General features: G+C 48.2%; 1 protein-coding gene across 6 annotated transcripts in view; it reads left to right on the forward strand.

Moving 5' to 3' along the window:
* The first annotated feature begins 511 nt into the window (after positions 1 to 511).
* Positions 512 to 17,947, forward strand: part of ELMOD3 (ELMO domain containing 3) — a 41,037-nt gene continuing 23,601 nt past the window's right edge. For 3 of the 6 annotated variants that reach the window (XM_042859297.2, XM_042859296.2, XM_042859299.2), the window contains exons 1-7: positions 512 to 642; positions 3,695 to 3,775; positions 6,111 to 6,180; positions 7,194 to 7,256; positions 10,502 to 10,617; positions 11,709 to 11,832; positions 13,441 to 13,563. In XM_042859297.2, coding sequence (XP_042715231.2) covers positions 3,698 to 3,775; positions 6,111 to 6,180; positions 7,194 to 7,256; positions 10,502 to 10,617; positions 11,709 to 11,832; positions 13,441 to 13,563 — 574 coding nt within the window. In that variant the 5' untranslated portion in view covers positions 512 to 642; positions 3,695 to 3,697. The remainder of the gene's footprint in view (positions 643 to 3,694; positions 3,776 to 6,110; positions 6,181 to 7,193; positions 7,257 to 10,501; positions 10,618 to 11,708; positions 11,833 to 13,440; positions 13,564 to 17,947) is intronic. The other 3 variants (XM_065584379.1, XM_008177107.4, XM_065584378.1) reach the window with 3 other exon arrangements.

Raw genomic sequence — 17,947 nt, forward strand, 5'->3', positions numbered from 1 at the left:
TTTTTCATCTCTGTACAACAAGATCGGAGTTGCTGAGTGCTGCAAGAAATACCCCTGAGGAATGCAGGCGACTAGGCGAGTCCTGCTTGTTATTAACGATGATAACAGAGTAATAACAGCATGGGGAGGAGGGCTGGGGCAGGGTGCTAGGAAAACAGTCCCTTCTTTGTGAAATCATTGTCGTTGAAAGCAAGGCGGTACAGCTCCTTGCACTAAGAAGCCCTTTCTTCCAAGTGTTAATGGGGCTCATCAGAGTGAAATGGATTGTAACTGGCGAAAGGCCCCCAAACCCCAAAGGGCCCTGGCAGTCAGTGGGCCAGGGCAGGCACTGGGCTGGCCCCCGGTACTCGATGGCTGGGGATGGCCGGGAGATGGGCCCCTGGCTAGGGCGCAGATCCCTTTAAGAGCTTCCCCGGACGGAAGCGTCGCCTTTTCGTTCATCCCGGATTGTCCCTCCTAGGACGCCGTAGATGTTGCCGCGCGGGAGGTGTCTGGGAACTGTAGTCGGGGAGGGGAGGCGGCAGCCGCGCCGACTGGGATCCGCGATGCCTTCTGGGAGAGAGAGGCTCGTGGAACCACAACTCCCGGCGTGCAGCGCAGGCGCCTGGCGGTGGAAGGAGCCGAGGTGGGGGAGAAAGCGAGGTGAGGGTAGCGCCTGGGGCTGGGGCTGGGGCTGCGAGGAGTGGCGGGCTCGCGGGGGCGGGGCTAATGGGACGGCCGTGTGTGGGGGGGGGGGTGACTGGGGTTCAAAGGTCACGGGGTCTGCAAAGGGGCAGACAGGGAAAGGGGGGCTGCAAAGGGAGGTAGGGAAGCGGGTCAGGGATTTGCAAAGGGGGGAGGGGTTGAGGAAAGGGGATCTGCAAAGGGGGAGCGGGGGTCTGCAAAGGGCTTAAGCTAGCATGCTAAAAGTAAAAGCATGCCTGCAGTGGTACTTGCAGGGGTCAGGCCAGCCATCCACCATCCGTACATGACTAGGACCTCGGCCAGGATTGTATTCAGGCAGTCAGCCTGAAACATCGCAGCCCCACTGCTATTTTTAGCGTGCTAGCTTGAGCACAGCTAGCCTGTGTATGTCTACCTGAGCTGAGAATTACACCTCCCAGCTCCTGGGCAGACTAGGGTGACCAGATGTCCTGATTTTATAGGGACAGTCCCGATTTTGGGGGCTTTTTCTTATATAGGCTCCTATTACCCCCCCACCCCCTGTCCCAATTTTTCACACTTGCTGTCTGGTCAGCCTAGGGCAGACATACACACAGTCTGAACTCAGGCCGTGAGGAGCATGGCCAAGCTTGCCCTCATCCCTGGCCCAACCCAGCCATCTGAGGGGCTCCAACCAGGGAGAAAGGAATTTCCAGCCCAGGGCCCATCCCTGCAAGTGACTGGAGCCAGCTGCTGTGCTCAAGGTAGCACACTAAAAATAGCAGTGGGGCTGCAATGTTTCAGGCTGACTGCCTGAATACAATCCTGGCCGAGGTCCTAGTCATGTACGGATGGTGGATGGCTGGCCTGACCCCTGCAAGTACCACTGCAGGCATGCTTTTACTTTTAGCATGCTAGCTCAAGCATAGCTAGTGCGTGTACCTCTGCTAGAGCTGGGAGTAGCACCTTCCAGCTGAAGTGTAGACATGCTTTATCTTGGCTGCAGGGATTGATGCTTTATTTGCCTTATAAAAGGAGTACTGGCAGCAACCCTTGTAATTAGGTTGCCTAATGCTTCGCATTATAAAACAAATTCTTACAGCCTTTATTTGAAGGCTGTCACGCTCCCTGCACTGGACTTTGAAATTTGTCCTGGGGATAGTACTGGGGTCGAGGAGGTATCTTGTTGTTCCAATAGAAATGCATTCGTTTAACTGAAAATTACTATTTCCCATCTGTGGATAGAGCTTGTTTTTGCACTATGACTCTATCGTTGCATATGCACTACCCCAGAATCTGCATTTGATACATAGCTCAAGTTCTGGATGGGACACAAGCAAAATGCTCTTCCACCTGCTGCTTTTCCCCCATCAAAAATATTCTGATCCAGAGAGTGTGTGTTGCATGGGGAACCAGATACCATGAGCTCTAGACTCACTTCTTCCACAGACTGATACTAATAATTTTATACCCTTCACCACCCTTATTATTCATTGTGGCCTCACACCTGACTGAGAGACTGCAGAAACTTGAAATAAAACCTAGTTCTCTTAATATGGCAGTTCCAAATCCCATTCACTCAGCAGCACTGCCTCAGAAAGAAAGAACACCTGCCACATCTTTGCCCTTGATTGTGTTGTCTGTAAAATGAGGTGATCCGTGAATAGGTAATCCATTGTTTCAGTGTGTTATGCTGGACCCTCCTCTAATGTCTGGTTCACATAGGGTAAGAGCTTTTGTCCGGCTACCAGCCAAACTAGTTCGTGCTTAGCTCGAGTAGTAAAGCTCTGTGTTGCGATGCTGAAGTTTAAAGGGGCAGGAAGAAGTTGTTACATTTGCACATAATAGACTTTTTTATCTTGCTCCTTTCTAACCCCTCCCCAGTGAATTATATGCAAAAACTACGTTAAACTGAGGGTTTGTAGCCACTGAGGGCCGCTCCAGTGGCTCATTGCAGAACTGGCTGGATGCAGGTCTGCCACTGCCATGCTTCCTCCAGCCCCCAACGTGCCCCCAGTCTTTTGCCTGGTTCCTGGAATTCCCCCTGTGTTGGGGCAGATTTGTGAACTGGAATACAGATCATAGGCCCAGGAAGCTGGTTTAAGTCACAGTTTCCCAAACTTTTGCAGCATAGACTAGCTCTTACTTAAGTGATTTTTAGTAGTTATTTGTTAAGTGACAACATTAATGTTTTCTCTAACAAAACATCTTGAGGCAGCCCTGAAGCTATTTGCCAGGATGCATGACCATATTCTTAAGCACACAGCTTTGCAAACCTAGGTTTTGTTTTTGAGAGGGTGACATGTAGTTCCCATTCACTGCTGCTGACTTGGGTAAAGTATTTGGTCTTGAAGACTGCTACAAAACAGAAGCATTGCAACGGATAACAGCGTATCCATTGCTTTGGAATTCAACGGAAGATACTCCCTGCTGACACCCAGTAAAATTCTGGAAGTAATTTTATGAATGAATGAGACAATCCACACCTCAGAGCTAATTACACTCTCTGCAAACTCAGTCATGTATCACTATATTATTTACACGGAGGTCATGTTTTGAAGGTTTTGTTTGTTTGTTTGTTTGTTCGTTTTTGCAACCATAACAACTGGAGACTTAATATTTTTTAAAAATGAAAGCTGAGACTCTGAAGAACAAATGAGAGGTCTGTTAGCAGACCCGGGCTAGTCCTTTGCACTTTATGCACACCCCACACTGTGGGAAACACAGATTTAAACAGACTTTTCTTTATTGTAACAACATTAGAAAGTTATTTGTGGTTTGAACTTTTCTTTAGAGTACTTAGCTTTTACTCTTTCACTAAACGCACACACAGAAGAAACAGCAGTTAAAGCAACTGAAACTTTGAAAATGAGGAGAAATTTTCATGTTAACGATTTTTCTTATTTCCTTTCCATTTGATTGTATCTGCCAGAACACCAAACTCAATGCTTGCACTGTGTCAGTATTATACGTGCATTACAGGAACTCGGGCTACTTTAGGAAGTGACTGGTGGTTTGTTTCCTGGTGACTTTGATTTAATTGTTTCATTAGGGCATGAACAGATGCACCACAGACACCCACCAAACTGAAGAGCAAGGTATCTTCCTTCCTCCGGCTGTCAAATCCATACCTGTGCGTATCTCAGATATTCTCATACTTTTCAGCAGCCTGAGACTAAACTCTAGCATTAGACACGTCTCTCTATATTATGTGCAGAGATCTGCATGATGGGCAACATTAGGAATTAATTGTAATTGCACAAAGAGTTGGGAAAGTGTGTGTGTGTGTGTGTGTGTGTGTGTGTGTTCGTTCGTTCGTTCCATCAGGGGCTTTCATGGCACCACTGTCCCCGTGTATGCATTTACAAAGCGGTATGGACTGTACTCTTCCCTAACTTTCAGTGTTTGCAAAAGGCGTGAGCACTATCATACTGTGGCTCATTGTGACATGATACTGGTGCACATGGTGCCGGGGTTGGGCCTGGGACTTGCAGTTGTCAAAAAGCACAAACCTGTTGCGTACATGCTTGAATGTGATACAGTAACTCCTCACTTAACCTTGTCCTGGTTAATGTTGTTACGTTGCTGATCTATCAGGGAGCAAGCTTGTTTAAAGTTGCGCAATGCTCCCTCATAACCTTGTTTGGCAGGTGCCTGCTCTGTCCACTGCTTGCAGGATTCTCTGGAAGAGCCGCCCCTCCTTGTGGGGATTAGAACCGGGGCGGCAACCCCCTCCATCAGCTCCCTAAATTCCCTGTAAGGTATGTGGCTCAGCAGCTGCCCAGCAGCTCAGCTGTCCCTCCCCCCACTGCTGTGCTGCTCCTGTCCTGCCCTCTGCCTTGGAGCTGCTCCTGGGAGCTTCCTGCTTGTTGGGGGATGGGGGGGAGAGGGGAGCTGATATCACGCTGTCCCCCTGCTCCTGCCCCCCGCCCCCACCCCCGCTTTGTACCCCCTCTCCACAAAGCAGAGGAGGGGGACAGGGCTCAGGGACAGAAAGGAGGGAGCTTGCTGGAAGCTGTTGCTTCCTGTCTGAACTGGTTGATCTGCTTAAAAGGGCAACATACTGGAAGTGGGGTGGGCATACTTAAAGGGGCAATGCACGTCTCTCACTCATGCATGCACCCCCCCGCCCCCAGCACTTTGGAAGTGAGCACCTGTGCAGCCGTGCGTGTGCTGTCAGGAGGAGGGAGTGCTGCGATCCAGCTGGATAGCGTGGGCTCATCATCATGTTCAGTTTTTGCAGGGAAGTGTTTGCAGCTACCGCCCTGCATCTCTTGTGTTTCCTCCCTCCTGGCTCAGTCCATGCTGCCTTGTAGAGTGTGAGACTACATTAACAACAGCATATTAACCCTTGAAGGCTCAGCCGAGTGCTAGTTCATCATTTCGCAGCAAGGCATTCCCTGGGAAATATCCCACCCTCTGACTCCACCACCTCAACCAAGCTTCACAATCCTTCATTGCGGTGTATAATATTAAACTGTTTGTTTACAATTGTTTAAAACTTATATTATATATGTATATAATGTCTTTTGTATGGCGAAAAATTTTTCCCTGGAACCTAACCCTCCCCCCCCCTTACATTAATTCTTATGGGTAAATTGGATTCGCTTAACATCATTTCGCATAATGTCGCATTTTTCAGGAACAGAACTACAACGTTAAGTGAGGAGTTACTGTACCAGAAAGCACGCTAGCTTAGGCCTACCTGCCCTTCTATATCGGCTTTTCTGGAGGCCTAAACAAGGGCCTCCCTAGTTCTTCAAACAGCTCTTTTCACGGGGGATGTGGGGGATAGATCCAAACTCTCCAAGGTGCTCCCCTGTTCCTTTACCAGCTTGTCTTACCCATTTCCTCCAGCAGTGACACTATTCCTCTACAAACCCTTCTTATGATGAGGGGCAGACTATTTCTCCCTGACTGGCTACCCCATTCCCTGTGCAGCTTGTCTCATGGCAGGGGAAAAGGGTGAACTCAAGCAGCTCCAGCATGGGAATGCTGGGGAAACCTGTGATGGGTGAGCAGGGTGGTGGCTGTGGGCTCTTTACTGGGGGAACAATCCAGGAGGTCTGTGTAGCTGTTGCGAGTTTGTCTCTTGGCTCGGGGAGGATCTGGGAGGGTATCACATTGTGCTAGCCACAGAGAACCTTCAAAGGGTTCCCTCATTTCCCTGTACACCGCCCCGCACACAGTGTGTCACCAGGCTTTGGACATCTTCTGTGGTGTTGTAGCGTAACAAGAATAGTGTGTGCTGGGATATTTCCCAAAGTGAGAACAGGTCATTATGGCTTCAAGGAGACCTCAGGTGTGGGGAGGGAAATAGGTCTTTAAGATCCCTTCTGTGCTGAAGACCCCACTTCTCTGCTGCTGTTTGGGGCCACCCAGCACATTGGGCTCAAAAAAAAAATCCTTGAAAAACTACAGGAGGTGTAAAGGGCATCGCTCCTCCTGACTGTTCTCTCTCTGCGTAGATCTCGGTGCTGAAGCAGAATGGGCTCCTGCAGGCTCTGGCAGAGGGACCAAATGGGCGCACAGAAGCTGGTGAGCTGTATTTGAATGTTTCCACTTAATATCCTGTTGCTTTCCAATTCTGGAGGGGACCGACGTGCTCCAACAGTGGCTGTAACAGCATGGCGCTGCTCTTTCTGCCAGCTGAGCGAATCCTCTCCATTCTGCTGGTGGGCTTGGCCAGAATCTCACTATCCTTGGCCAGTTCACATTGTCAAGATCCTGATACTCTTGACCAAGTATTTCTCCTCATTGTTGCTAGACCGTCCAGGACCCCTCATGGCATTGCTCCAAGGCTTCGATCAGGCTTTCTGTCCTGTCCGCCTGCTCTGAGATTGTCTCCAACATGTGGGTCTGCTGTTGTCCTGTCTCCCCAAAGCAACATCCAGTTTTTCTGTCTAGTAACTAAGCAAATGTCTCAGAGCCATGATTCCAAGCCTTTCTGCTGGGGAGCTGTGTCAGTGGCGTTTTTAATTCTGGAATCTCAATCAAGTGAATGGGGTTGTGCTCTCGTTTTTCTTCCCCCACAGTTCAGGCCTCTTCCTGTTCATGGAAGAGACATGATACACTGAACTTCCCTTCTGCAGTGTCCCGGGTGGTGTGGGGGAAGTCAGGCTGGTGAGTGGGACATGAAAAAGTTCTGTGGAATTCCCCTCTGACTTCCTGTACTAGCCCTTTTGCAGGTGTGCAGTGGAGAAAGGGCCTTACCCGCAGCACCCCTGAGAGAGCTAATCACAATCTCCTTCTATGGTTGCTGATATTCTCTCCTCTCTGTGGAACTGGGTGAGTTTGCTGCAGGCCTCTGGGCAGGAGCAGATAATCAAGACAGGAGCTGTCAAGGAATCTGCTGTTGTTCAGCTTTATATCGGAGAGCGCCCAACTTGGTCTGTGATAAACGGGAAAATTAAATGAGACCCCAAAGGTAGCCAAGCGTAAGGTCACAGGAACTGTTGCACTTTTTATCTGCTGGCTGATGGAGAAACAAAGCAAACAGCTGGCCTGAGAGTTCCAGCTGTAGCTAACCCTCTTCTTGTCTCTTTTGCCAGATCCTAGCGCAGAGTTGCTGCAAGCCCAGGAAGAATGGGAGGCCGTGGAAAGTCTCCAGTCAGGTACAGATAACTGCAGTGGTGCTTACCTGGTATCCTTGCCAGTTGGTACTAATTAAATCTCATAGTGGCACTGATGAGGAAGACAGATGGTTTGTCAATGACTAGGGAGTTGAGGAACTGTCGGGAATGTAGAATGGGAAACTGAGTCACACATCCACCCAATTTAGGCTTAATCAGTTTTGCCTTTGTTTAATACAATTTCAGATAGAATTGTCGTCACTTAGTGTCTGGACATACATTTATGCCAGATAAGTAATAACAGACAAGACGGACTATAGGTAAATGGCCCCAAGTTACCGCATTCCGGGACACTGAGAAGTCCTCCTTTCCTCCATGATGGTCATCATCTTCCCTGGTCTCCTGGTCTGGTCCTGTCTTGTTCCTCAGTTTTTGGTCTGGGGTTTCTTCAGATTTTGTCCCATTTTCACATGTATTTGTATCGCATGTATTGTCGCATTTTTACATGCTCAATTACCTAATTTTCCTCCAACCAGCATTCAACACATTAGCCATTGATATTACATAACCCGTACATCCAGCATGCACAAGCTTTAATCACCTAATGTCTACATTTTTCCTGCTAACTTTGCAGTTTCTGAGTCGGGTTGCCCTGGATCCCCCCTGTTTAAGTTTCCCAGAAAAGGGAGGGTTTGTTTATCATAACAGTACCTGTTTGTATCTCTTACTTACATCTTCCAACACAACCCATTACTTATCTTGCCAACAATATCATTTCAAACAAATAATCACATTATATAAAAAAGAAATTGACAAAAAAATACATTTATGCCATGCAAAGCCTTGGCCAGTGTGTTATCTTATCTATATATTTATTCGCTATCTATAATTTCAGTTTATTAAAAATATAGCCAACAAAGCTTTCAAATCCTATCATTAGCAATTCTTCATTTTGAAGTTCTACATCAGTGTGTGTATATTATCTTTCCCGTAATATTTTAGGAGGGGGGTCTTGGAGAGCCCAATAGGATTCTTTCATGTTAACATTTCTTATCTTGTACACAAGTTTGTCAGGGGATTTTTATTTGACTCAAAGTCCAAAGTTTTTCCTGTTACAAATTTTTAGATGCTCTGGTTTCTAGGCCTGGGGGTTGTTTTTTTTCTTCAGTTTATTTTAATGGTACCCTTATTCTAAATCAGTCACCAGCACACGGTTTGGTATCTTAGTGCAGAGGGGGAGATAGTGACTGGTCTGGGGTCCTGATGCCAGTGTTAGCCGTGCGGTAAGGCTGCAGAGCTGGGGAATTGATGTCTTCAGAGGCAGTGAAGCACCACGAAGAGACTAGGGGACTGAGACTGGCCCAGGCAATGGAGTGTCTCATTGGTTGATGCTGACACAAATCTTATGTGTCAAAGAAGCATTTGTAAAGCAGCTAGTCAGTGAGGTCTGTCCATCCAGCTTCCTGCCAGGTCTGGCCTGGTGAAGACGCACTGCGAATTGTATTTGCTCTGAAGATCCCAGTGTGGTGTGAAGATGAAGGACCCGATTCTCCTCTTCCTTATACAAGTTTTATGCTAGTGCAACTCCACTGGTTCCTTTGGAGCTGCTCTTGCTTCTCTGGCAGGAGGGGTGCTTGCAGATGTGTGCGGGGGCAGCCTGTGTACCAAGTTCTGTGGGTATGGATTGAGGTGGCAGGGGTCTGTGTGTACGCCTGGATTCTGGAGGCGCCTGTGTGTGTTTGGATAGTCGCTTGCCTGAAGGGGAAAGGCAGGGGTGTGTTCTGTGTTGGGGAGGGTTTGTGGGAGATGAAAGAGGATGTGAGTCTCTGGAGAGTGTGTGGTGTTGTGAGGCCCCACTTCTCTTGGCCCTGCATTGTGCTAGGTGCTGTACTAACACACACAGTAGGAAAGAGAATCTCTGCCTTGAAGAGCTTTGTGTCTAATTTAAGACCAGACAGAACAAGGGATGGAACCCACTCCCGGCAGGGCAGGGGTCACAGTAGTCACATTGTGTTGTTACGTAGGCATGGAGTGTGCAAAACTTGATGGTTCAGACTTCAGAGTCATCTAAAGGATTTTGTTTCTCACTATAAATACACCTCTACCCCGATATAACACGACCCAATATAACACAAATTCGGATATAACGCGGTAAAGCAGTGCTCTGGGGCGGCGGAGCTGCGCACTCCGGTGGATCAAAGCAAGTTCGATATAACGTGGTTTCACCTATAACGCGGTAAGATTTTTTTGGCTTCCAAGGACAGCGTTATATCGAGGTAGAGGTGTACTGCATATAACCATCTACATTCAAAGGATGTTAAGGTTGCAAAGTAAAGGCCTCAAAAGTTAGGAAATGCTAGAATTGAGATTGCCCATGCAACCTTACCTCTGCCACCTTGTGCGTGTGCCTGATGACATAGACTTCAATTACCCGATCACATACTGTTTTTGCTATGAGATCTATGCCGCTCTCCTTGCAGTCCTGGCACAGAGGTGGACAGCAGGCATGGCCAGAGTGTGCTGTGTTCTGCCTATGCTCAGCTGGTTGACGGTCTCTTAGGGGCCATTGCCAGGGCTGGGCAAAGATCCAGGGGTACATAATTTTATAACTGGCTGGGCATAGCAGAGAATTGGGCCTGTAGACCTTGAACCAAATCGGTGTGGCTGATGCAGACTCTGCACAGGTGCCTCCATGTAGCCAAAACTTTCCTCAAGGAGAGAGGGGCTGTTTTGGTGACATGCCCAACATCTGAAACACAACCCTCCGAAATGTGATCACCTTCTGTGTAATGTTTCCCAATAGCATTGTCTCGGTGATCTTCCAAACTCCGGGCTGTCACCACGGACCAAAGTCCCACGGATATCACAGATGCTCTGAGCATGCTCCCACTCTCCCCACTCATTCTTCTTATGAACCAACAGGGGAGGGGCCCTGGCAAAGAGAATCTGAAATTGTGACCGTGTCCATCTCTTGTCCAAAGTGGTGTGGGCAAGTTGAGTGGGGTGACCAGCGCATCCTACAAGCTGTGTGTCTAATGTTATGCATGCAGGTCTAAGTTTGGACGCAGGTGGAAAAAAATATTGACTGGAGAAGATCTTAACACAAAAGAGAGATTTTGTGGGAAAGTGAGGGGCCTGGCCTGCCACGAGCACAGCATCTCTGTAAGGCCAGTAGGCAAAGTTTAGCATCACTGATGGGGGAGGGAAGCTGGTCAGAGTGCAGGGCTTTTTGTGGAGCAGGCTGTGACTCTTTCAGTGTAACGAGACTTGTCGTGAATCCCAGGCAGGGCTGTTTTCTTTCATATTTGCAGGGATCGTGGGGACGTCTGCAGGTCACGTGCCCCTGATTGCCTTCAATGAAGCACTGCAGTATTTCCAGACAGCTGACCTGTCAGAGTGCAGGGTATGTACGAACCACTGGGATTAAACGATGTAGCGTTATGCGTGTTCGTAGCACTGTGCAGACAGGAACTCATTAGTCCCTGGGACGCTTCCCTGCAGTGAGTATTTTACTGAGGCGCAGGGAGGTGAAGTGGCTTGTGCAAGGCCACACAGTGAGGGTGGGCTGGGCTGAGATTAGAACTCAGGGTTTCCTGGCCAGAGGCAGCCTCCCCCATTTTGCCCGTTTCCTATTATGCTGTCTTCTGCCCAATCCCAGTCACCCCCCTATCCGCGTCCAGTCTGTCCCTCTCTGGTCCGATCCTTCCCAGCTTATGCCCACCACTATTTCTGCTCCTTACCACCCTGCATTCGAGTCCGATTGCTTCCTCCTCTGTGTAGCTTGGGCGCTAAGAGGGAGAGCACTGGTAGCACAGGAGGGAGTCGTCTTTCACTCACTTCTGGTGGTTGGTGTCCCAGTGCCTGTAAGCTGGGAGGAGCAATTCCAGGAAGATTGGTGTCCAGCCCCTTCACTTCTGGACTAGAGCATGCTCAGTGCAACAGAGTGTAGCGGCGACAGTCTTACAAACCTCTTCTGAGCACGTGCAAATGGGGATTTACAAAGGTGTGTAATGCACCTAAATCTTGGTGAATTTTCATAGAGATGACAAAAGGCACCTCTCTGACCCCACGTCTTCCATGCTGCCAAATTTCAAGTCCTTCCCGTGAAGCATAGAGATGCTAGAACTTCTTAAAGAAACAGTTGTACGATTTTTTTTAACGTTGACTGACCACTCTATTTTTCTTCTAACTTTGTTTTCAGAAGCAGCTGAAATGTTTTTGCTGTAACTTTCCAAAAATGTTCAGTCTGAAGTCAAGACCAGGCATGGGAAATTTAATCTCGAGAGGTTAAAGTTTGGCAAAATCATAGGCAACTGAAAACAGGGTCTTGTAATGGAAAGTGTTAGGCAACCTCAACTCTTGGTGTCACTACCCAATTAATTAACAAATTCCCTTGCGAAACAAGATTTGCTGCCATGTTTTCTCCCAGATGATTCCAAGGGAGACTGCACCACATACCCCGACACCTCTCTTTATGTATCATCTTTTTCTTAGAAAAAGATCCAGCCGACAGTGCAAAGGCGAGGGCTGTCTGCTGTGGCTCACTTCTTCTTCGGCCCCCCGCGGCTCCATCAGCAGCTGCAAGGCGAGCGGGATCTGGCCCTGGCGATAGCCCAGTGTGAGTATTCCCGTCTAACGAGGAGGATGAGCTCTGCCCAGCCCATTTAATCAGCCTCCCTCGGGTGATTGTTTTTGATTATATATTCAATGATTGAAGTGTGATCCACCCCTCCCCTCAGCTGGTGTCCTGGAGCGCAGTGCCTTCCCCTGCACTCCTGCCTGCATACCTTGGACTGAGGACTTTCAGGAGCCATCATGTGCCCTCTCTCCCTGTTCCCTACACACCTCACTAGCATCCTCCCTCTCCATCAAACCAGACATTCTGAGTCACTGGGTCACAAATTCTTTCTGCAAAAAGAGGCAGTGTTTGTATTGGGGTCTCTTTATTGAATAGGGTTTGAATATGACCCCTGGAAACACCTGCTTCCTGCTGGGAGATGTCAGGCTTATCAAGTACCAAATCCCCACTAGGATCCCCAAGATCATTGTTTGCATGAAGATTTGGGGTGGTCTCTGAAGGGGCTTGGCAGGTTTAGAAATCTCTTCTCCTCATAAAAGAATCAGGGAAGTCAGATGTTGTGATCTTTATATGTCTAGCTGGTGTGTGCTAAGAGAAAGGATGGTCCAGTGTTTAAAGTGCTAGCCTAGGACTTCCCTTCTCCGCCACAGACTTCATGTGTGGCCTCAGGCGAGTCACTTCACCTCTCTGTGCTCAGTTCCCCATTGTACAATAGGGATAATAGCACTGCCCTACCTCATAGGGCTGTTGGGAGGATGGATCTATTAAAGATCATAACGATTTCAGATACTACGTCTGTGAGGGCCAGATAAGTACCATAGATAGAGGGAAATAAATGATCCAAACTTTGATCAAGTTAAATGAACTGTTGTCACAGAAACATAAGCACTGTCTCACTGGGTCAAACCTCTATTCTATTCTATTCTATTCTATTCTATTCTATTCTAGTTCTTGTACTGTGCTCCCCACCGTAGTATCTGCGCACCTTCCAGCAGTGCATTAAGCAACTTGACTGATCTGTCCCATGGTATTTGTTCTCTCATCCTCTTCCAGGGGGGAAGAATTGTGCATAGTGAAGTGGCTTGTTTTGGTTGGTTTTTTTTTTTGTTTAGTTTAAATACACACGTTGCTCTGTATTCATGTTAGAGAGGGCATAGCCAAAGAAAGGACCTCGTCCTGGGAGCGGACGGTAGGGAGGATTGGGATGGTTCCTAGTTTCTTGCAGAATTCTGGGGCTGGCCCCTGAGAAAGTTCTGTTTCCTGCACAGAGGCCCTTTACCCTTAAGGGGGAGCTCCATTGTGCAGTCTCTCTTTTTCAATGTCCAGCATCAGCTGTGTCATCGGAAGGTGAAAAGGACCCCTGCACCAGGCTGTTAACCTACCTACAGGGAAAGACTCTTTCTAACGCTGTGCAGTATGAGGATTGGCTTGTGCTCTAAAACTTGGAGGTTTCCATCCCTTTCAGAACTCCTTGGGTTTTTTCCTAACTGGATGTTCCTGCTATCCACATAAATGTCTAGTTCTTCTGTGAATCAATTTAACCTGCAGCGTTTTTGGTTTGGGTTTTTTTTCCATGTCTCCACGTTGGTGCATTAGAGAAGAGGGATGTTCAGTGTCACAGAGAGATGATCAGTGTTTTCCGTACAGGTGGCTTGGATAATAATGAGAAAGTGCACATGAGGATCCTGCAGACCATCTACAAGAAACTAACAGGCTCCAGATTCGATTGTCCCCGTTACGGAGCCCACTGGGAAGAGCTGGGCTTTCAAGGTATGGTGAGGCAGTGAGGAGAGGGTGGGCTCTGCAGTACAGAACTTTGAGGGTGGGGTCCTCAGCTGTCACTCCGGCCTTGTGGCTGAAGTGACCCAACACTGACTTAAAGGATTCTGGGTTTGTTACCTCCATCCCCCTGCAGCTGCTCTACACTGTATGCTTTTCATTGCAGCTGCTGATCTGGCATCTGTCGCTGTCTCAGCCAGCTGGACAGTCAGATGCTGATATACCAGTTTCTGGTGCCACCACTGGCATAGCTAGTAATGGCCCAGTGAGATGCCACTGGCATCGCTGGTTCACCATGTGTTCCTGGTTGGCCACTGCTGTTTGTTCGTTGGTGATCTCTGAATAATAAGCTCTTTCCGAGGGTTTGATTTAGTCAGGAGGCATTGGTTGCAACTCCATAGCTAAGGCTGCATTTCAGTTTGCATATAAAGCAAGGATTCTACCTCTGTTTTGTGTATTAAAAAAACACAGCACTTCTCTTCAGCTACAGAACGATTTTCTAAGATGTTACAAATAAATCCATTAATGAGAGTTACACTTTTATTAAAAACTGGCTTCTTTAAGAAATTTAGCATGTGTCAGTCTTTTCTTTGTCTGGAATGGGTTTAACAACAGAATAACACTGACTCTTCAAGCTCTCCATGTAGTTAAAGTTAATCAAACTCTTGTGCCTAGCCTGCATTTGAAGAAATTAAGTTGCAATTAAGGAAAATTGTTAATGTTTGTTGTATCTAATTGCTATGATTATATGGAATATGGCCAGACAAAGGGCTGGTCTATGCTACAAAGTTAGGGTGATGTAAGCCACCTTGCACTGACCTAGTTGTGCATGTGTCTACCCTTAAATTTGGTTCCCATTGAGGCGAGTGCCCAATTGTAACACCATCTCTCTGAGCTGTGTTGAGCCCTGGTCAATTAACTGAGGTCGATGTAGTGCGAGTGTAGACACGGCATTACCTATGTCAAACGTAACAGCTGTCCAACAATTCTTGACCCTCACTGCTCTGGTCACAATTGTGAACTCAACGGCCAGGGGTCATAGAGACCAGAGGGCTGGCTTCCCCAGCACCTTAATTGAAATGCCTTTTCCTGGGGGGAGGGATAGCTCAGGGGTTTGAGCATTGGCCTGCTAAACCCGGGGTTGTGAGTTCAATCCTTTAGGTTCCATTTAAGGAACTGGGGTAAAAATCTGTCTGGGGATTGGTCCTGCTTTGAGCAGGGGGTTGGACTAGATGACTTCCTCCAACCCTGATATTCTATGATTCTATGAATGTCCATTGTGACGACCACACCTAGCAGCTCTCCATTGTTGTGTGCAACTGCCCAGCCACTCATGCTGGCTACACGCTCCAGACACACACTGGCCTGGAGCAGACAGGAGATACTGGATCTCCTGGGACTGTGGAGAGTAGAGGCTGTATGGGCACGGCTACAGACCAGCCGTAGAAATGGGGAGATCTACGAGCAGATTGCATGGGGGATGCAGGAGAAGGGGTACGACAGGGATCAGCAGTAGTGCCGTATGAAAGCGAAGGAACTGAGGCAGGCATACCAGAAGGGTGGAGAGTCCAACAGTCAATCTAGTGCTGAGCCACAGACCTGCTGCTTTTACAAAGAGCTGCATGCCATACTTGGTGGAGACCCCACCACCACCTCGCAGACCACTCTAGGTTCCGCTGAGGAGCCCGAGACACAGACCCCTGCCATGAACAGCACAGAAGAGGAGGCGAATGGGAGACATGCAACCAGCAGGGTCCAGCTATGCCACAATCCAGGACCTGTTTGAGACACCCCCACAGTCAGTGCCACAATCCAGGACCTTGAGACACCCCCACAGTCCAGTGTGCACGGGCGACCCAATGCCGGGGAAGGAACCTTGGGTAAGTGTGTAAATGTATTTCACGTTACAATGATGTACCGATAGTGCTCCCAACTTAGCAGGACATTGCTATCAACTTTTTGTTCATTTATTCATACCAGAAGAGGTAGCAGAACAACCAAGAGAGGTCAATATTGGCTCTTCAGTCCCCTGTGGAGTTAGGCAGTGGGTGCCATGCATAGCAGTTTGTTTCATGTACACAGGGATGGCTGTTGAATCTTCCTGAGAGATCTTGATGAAATTTCCATGGAGGTATCTGCAATCCTCTCCCAAAGGTTTCTAGGATGACAGCCTTTTTTCCTCTGCCATTGGATGCTTTCCCATGCCGATCGGTGATAACTTCAGCAGGCACCATGGCAGTAAACAAGATAGTGGCGTATGGGCTCAGACGGCTTTGGGACACCAGCAGCAGCTGTGTTTTCTGTGCCTTTGTTATCCTCAGGAGTGAGAGATCAGTTACAATCACCACCACCTGTGGAAAGTGCTGCCAGTATTCAGCACCAGTGCCCTGTAGTCCTAGTTTCATGCCACTGAGCAATTCCCTCGCCCCTTGCAGGCCATAGTAACCATAGCGGGTGCTGTGAATGGTGCTTAACACAAGCACTCCGAAGCAGAAGTGTCAATAAGCAGGTCGGGTTTAAAACTGTAGGGGAGCCAGGGAAAGGAGTTCTGAACCTGAACTTTTGCTTTCTGTTGTGACTATGCTAACAACAGTACCTCTGTGTGCTTTATCTATAGCCGCTGCCGTGGCCTTGAGGGGTTCCCCCTCCACACCTGCAGGACGCCTGAAGCACATGAGAAGAAAGACGAGGACTTGGGATGATATGTTCAGCGAGATCTTGCAAGCCAGTGCTGCATCAGATTGTGAGCAGAGGGCGTGGAGGGTGAATATTGCAGACTGTAAGGAGAGGGAAAGAGTGGACAGGAGAGAGGTCCAGGAGTCTCAGCAGGCAAAGGAGAGGGAGATGCACCAGGATATAATGTTGCAGACTCTTGAGGACCTACAGGTTCAACAATAATGGGCTCACCTCCCTATGCAGCCCTTGGAGAAATTCCATTTTAGCACGTCCCTACGTCCCCTCCCCCCCCCTCAACATTCCACTGGGCCTCAGGGGTCCCATCCCTACCCTTACCACTTTAGACCAACGGACAGTAAGGACAACCACAGCTTCACATACACTGGCCTGTGAGAGCCACAGTTGCTGTATGTGTAGCCCAAATGGACAGGAATGTTCTTTCTCCTTGTTAAGCTCTGTTCTGTTAATTTATTAAGGTTTTAATGTACGTGCTTTTAAATTGCACAGATTTTTTTTGCACTGGTTTTGTTACTCAATAAAATTATATTTTTGGGATAATAATTCATCTTTATTAATTCCCAACATGCGCTGCAGAATGCCTAGCAGTACTGAAAGCACCCATTTACTTTGTACGGTGTGACACAACTCATAGGATCAGTGACAAACACAGTGTAATAATTGTAAATGTACAGCAAGCACCGCAAAATTAATAGGTGCCTCAACAGTGTTCTAGTCATGGATGTACACCTAACAGGCCCCAAAACTGCAGGGCCAGGTAGAGCACAGTCCATCACAATGCATTATTGTGGCTTACTGGCAAAGGGTTTTTCAAGGCCTTCTTCAGCTGTATAGCTCCACATTGAGCACTTCTAATAGCCCTTGTGTCTGGCTGTTCAAATTCAACAGACAGCTGCTCCACATCCACCTTCCACCCTGGCAGCATCTTTTCTTCCTTTGCCTCACAGATAGTATGCAGGACACAGCAGGCACCTATAACCACTGGGATGTTTTTCTCACAGAGATCCAATCAGGTGTGTAAACAATGCCAGTGTCCTTTCAACTTACATTCAGCTGTCATTCTACACCAGCTGAGCTGGCAGTCGAATCTTATCCTTGGTGCTGCCAAGGTGGCCAGTGTATGGCTTCACGAGCAAGGGGTAGGCTGCATCCTCCAGGATCACTATGGGCATTTCAACATTGCCTGTGGTAATCCGCTGGTCATGAAAGAAAGTCCTTGCTTCCAGCTTTCTGAATAGTTCTGTGTTCTTAAAGATGCACCTTCCCTGACCAGCCAACATGGATGTCAGTGAAGTGTTTCCAGTGATCAACCAGCGCTTGCATAACCATAGAAAAATAGCCGTTTCTGTTCATATACCCTGTGGCAGGGTGGGCTGGTGCCAAAATAGGGATATGCTGCCAGCTTTTGCTGCACGGCAGTTCAGGAACTCAGTTGCCACAAATCCATCCACTACGTCCTGCACGTTGCTGAGAGTCACAGTCCTGCATAGCAGGAGACAGTTAATGGCCCTGCACGGTTGCATGACCTCTGTGGATTTTCCAACTGCAGAATGATTTTCCCGCTGACCTGTGGAAATCCGGCATTGCAAGTTTCCATGGTGTTATTGCCACTTACTTCTCTGCTGTCAGTGCAGCTCTCAGTCTAGTGTCGCTGTGCTGGAGGGCTGGGGTGAGCTCGGCA

This window comes from Chrysemys picta, chromosome 2 (genome assembly GCF_011386835.1).
Source record: "Chrysemys picta bellii isolate R12L10 chromosome 2, ASM1138683v2, whole genome shotgun sequence".
NCBI lineage: Eukaryota > Metazoa > Chordata > Testudines > Emydidae > Chrysemys > Chrysemys picta.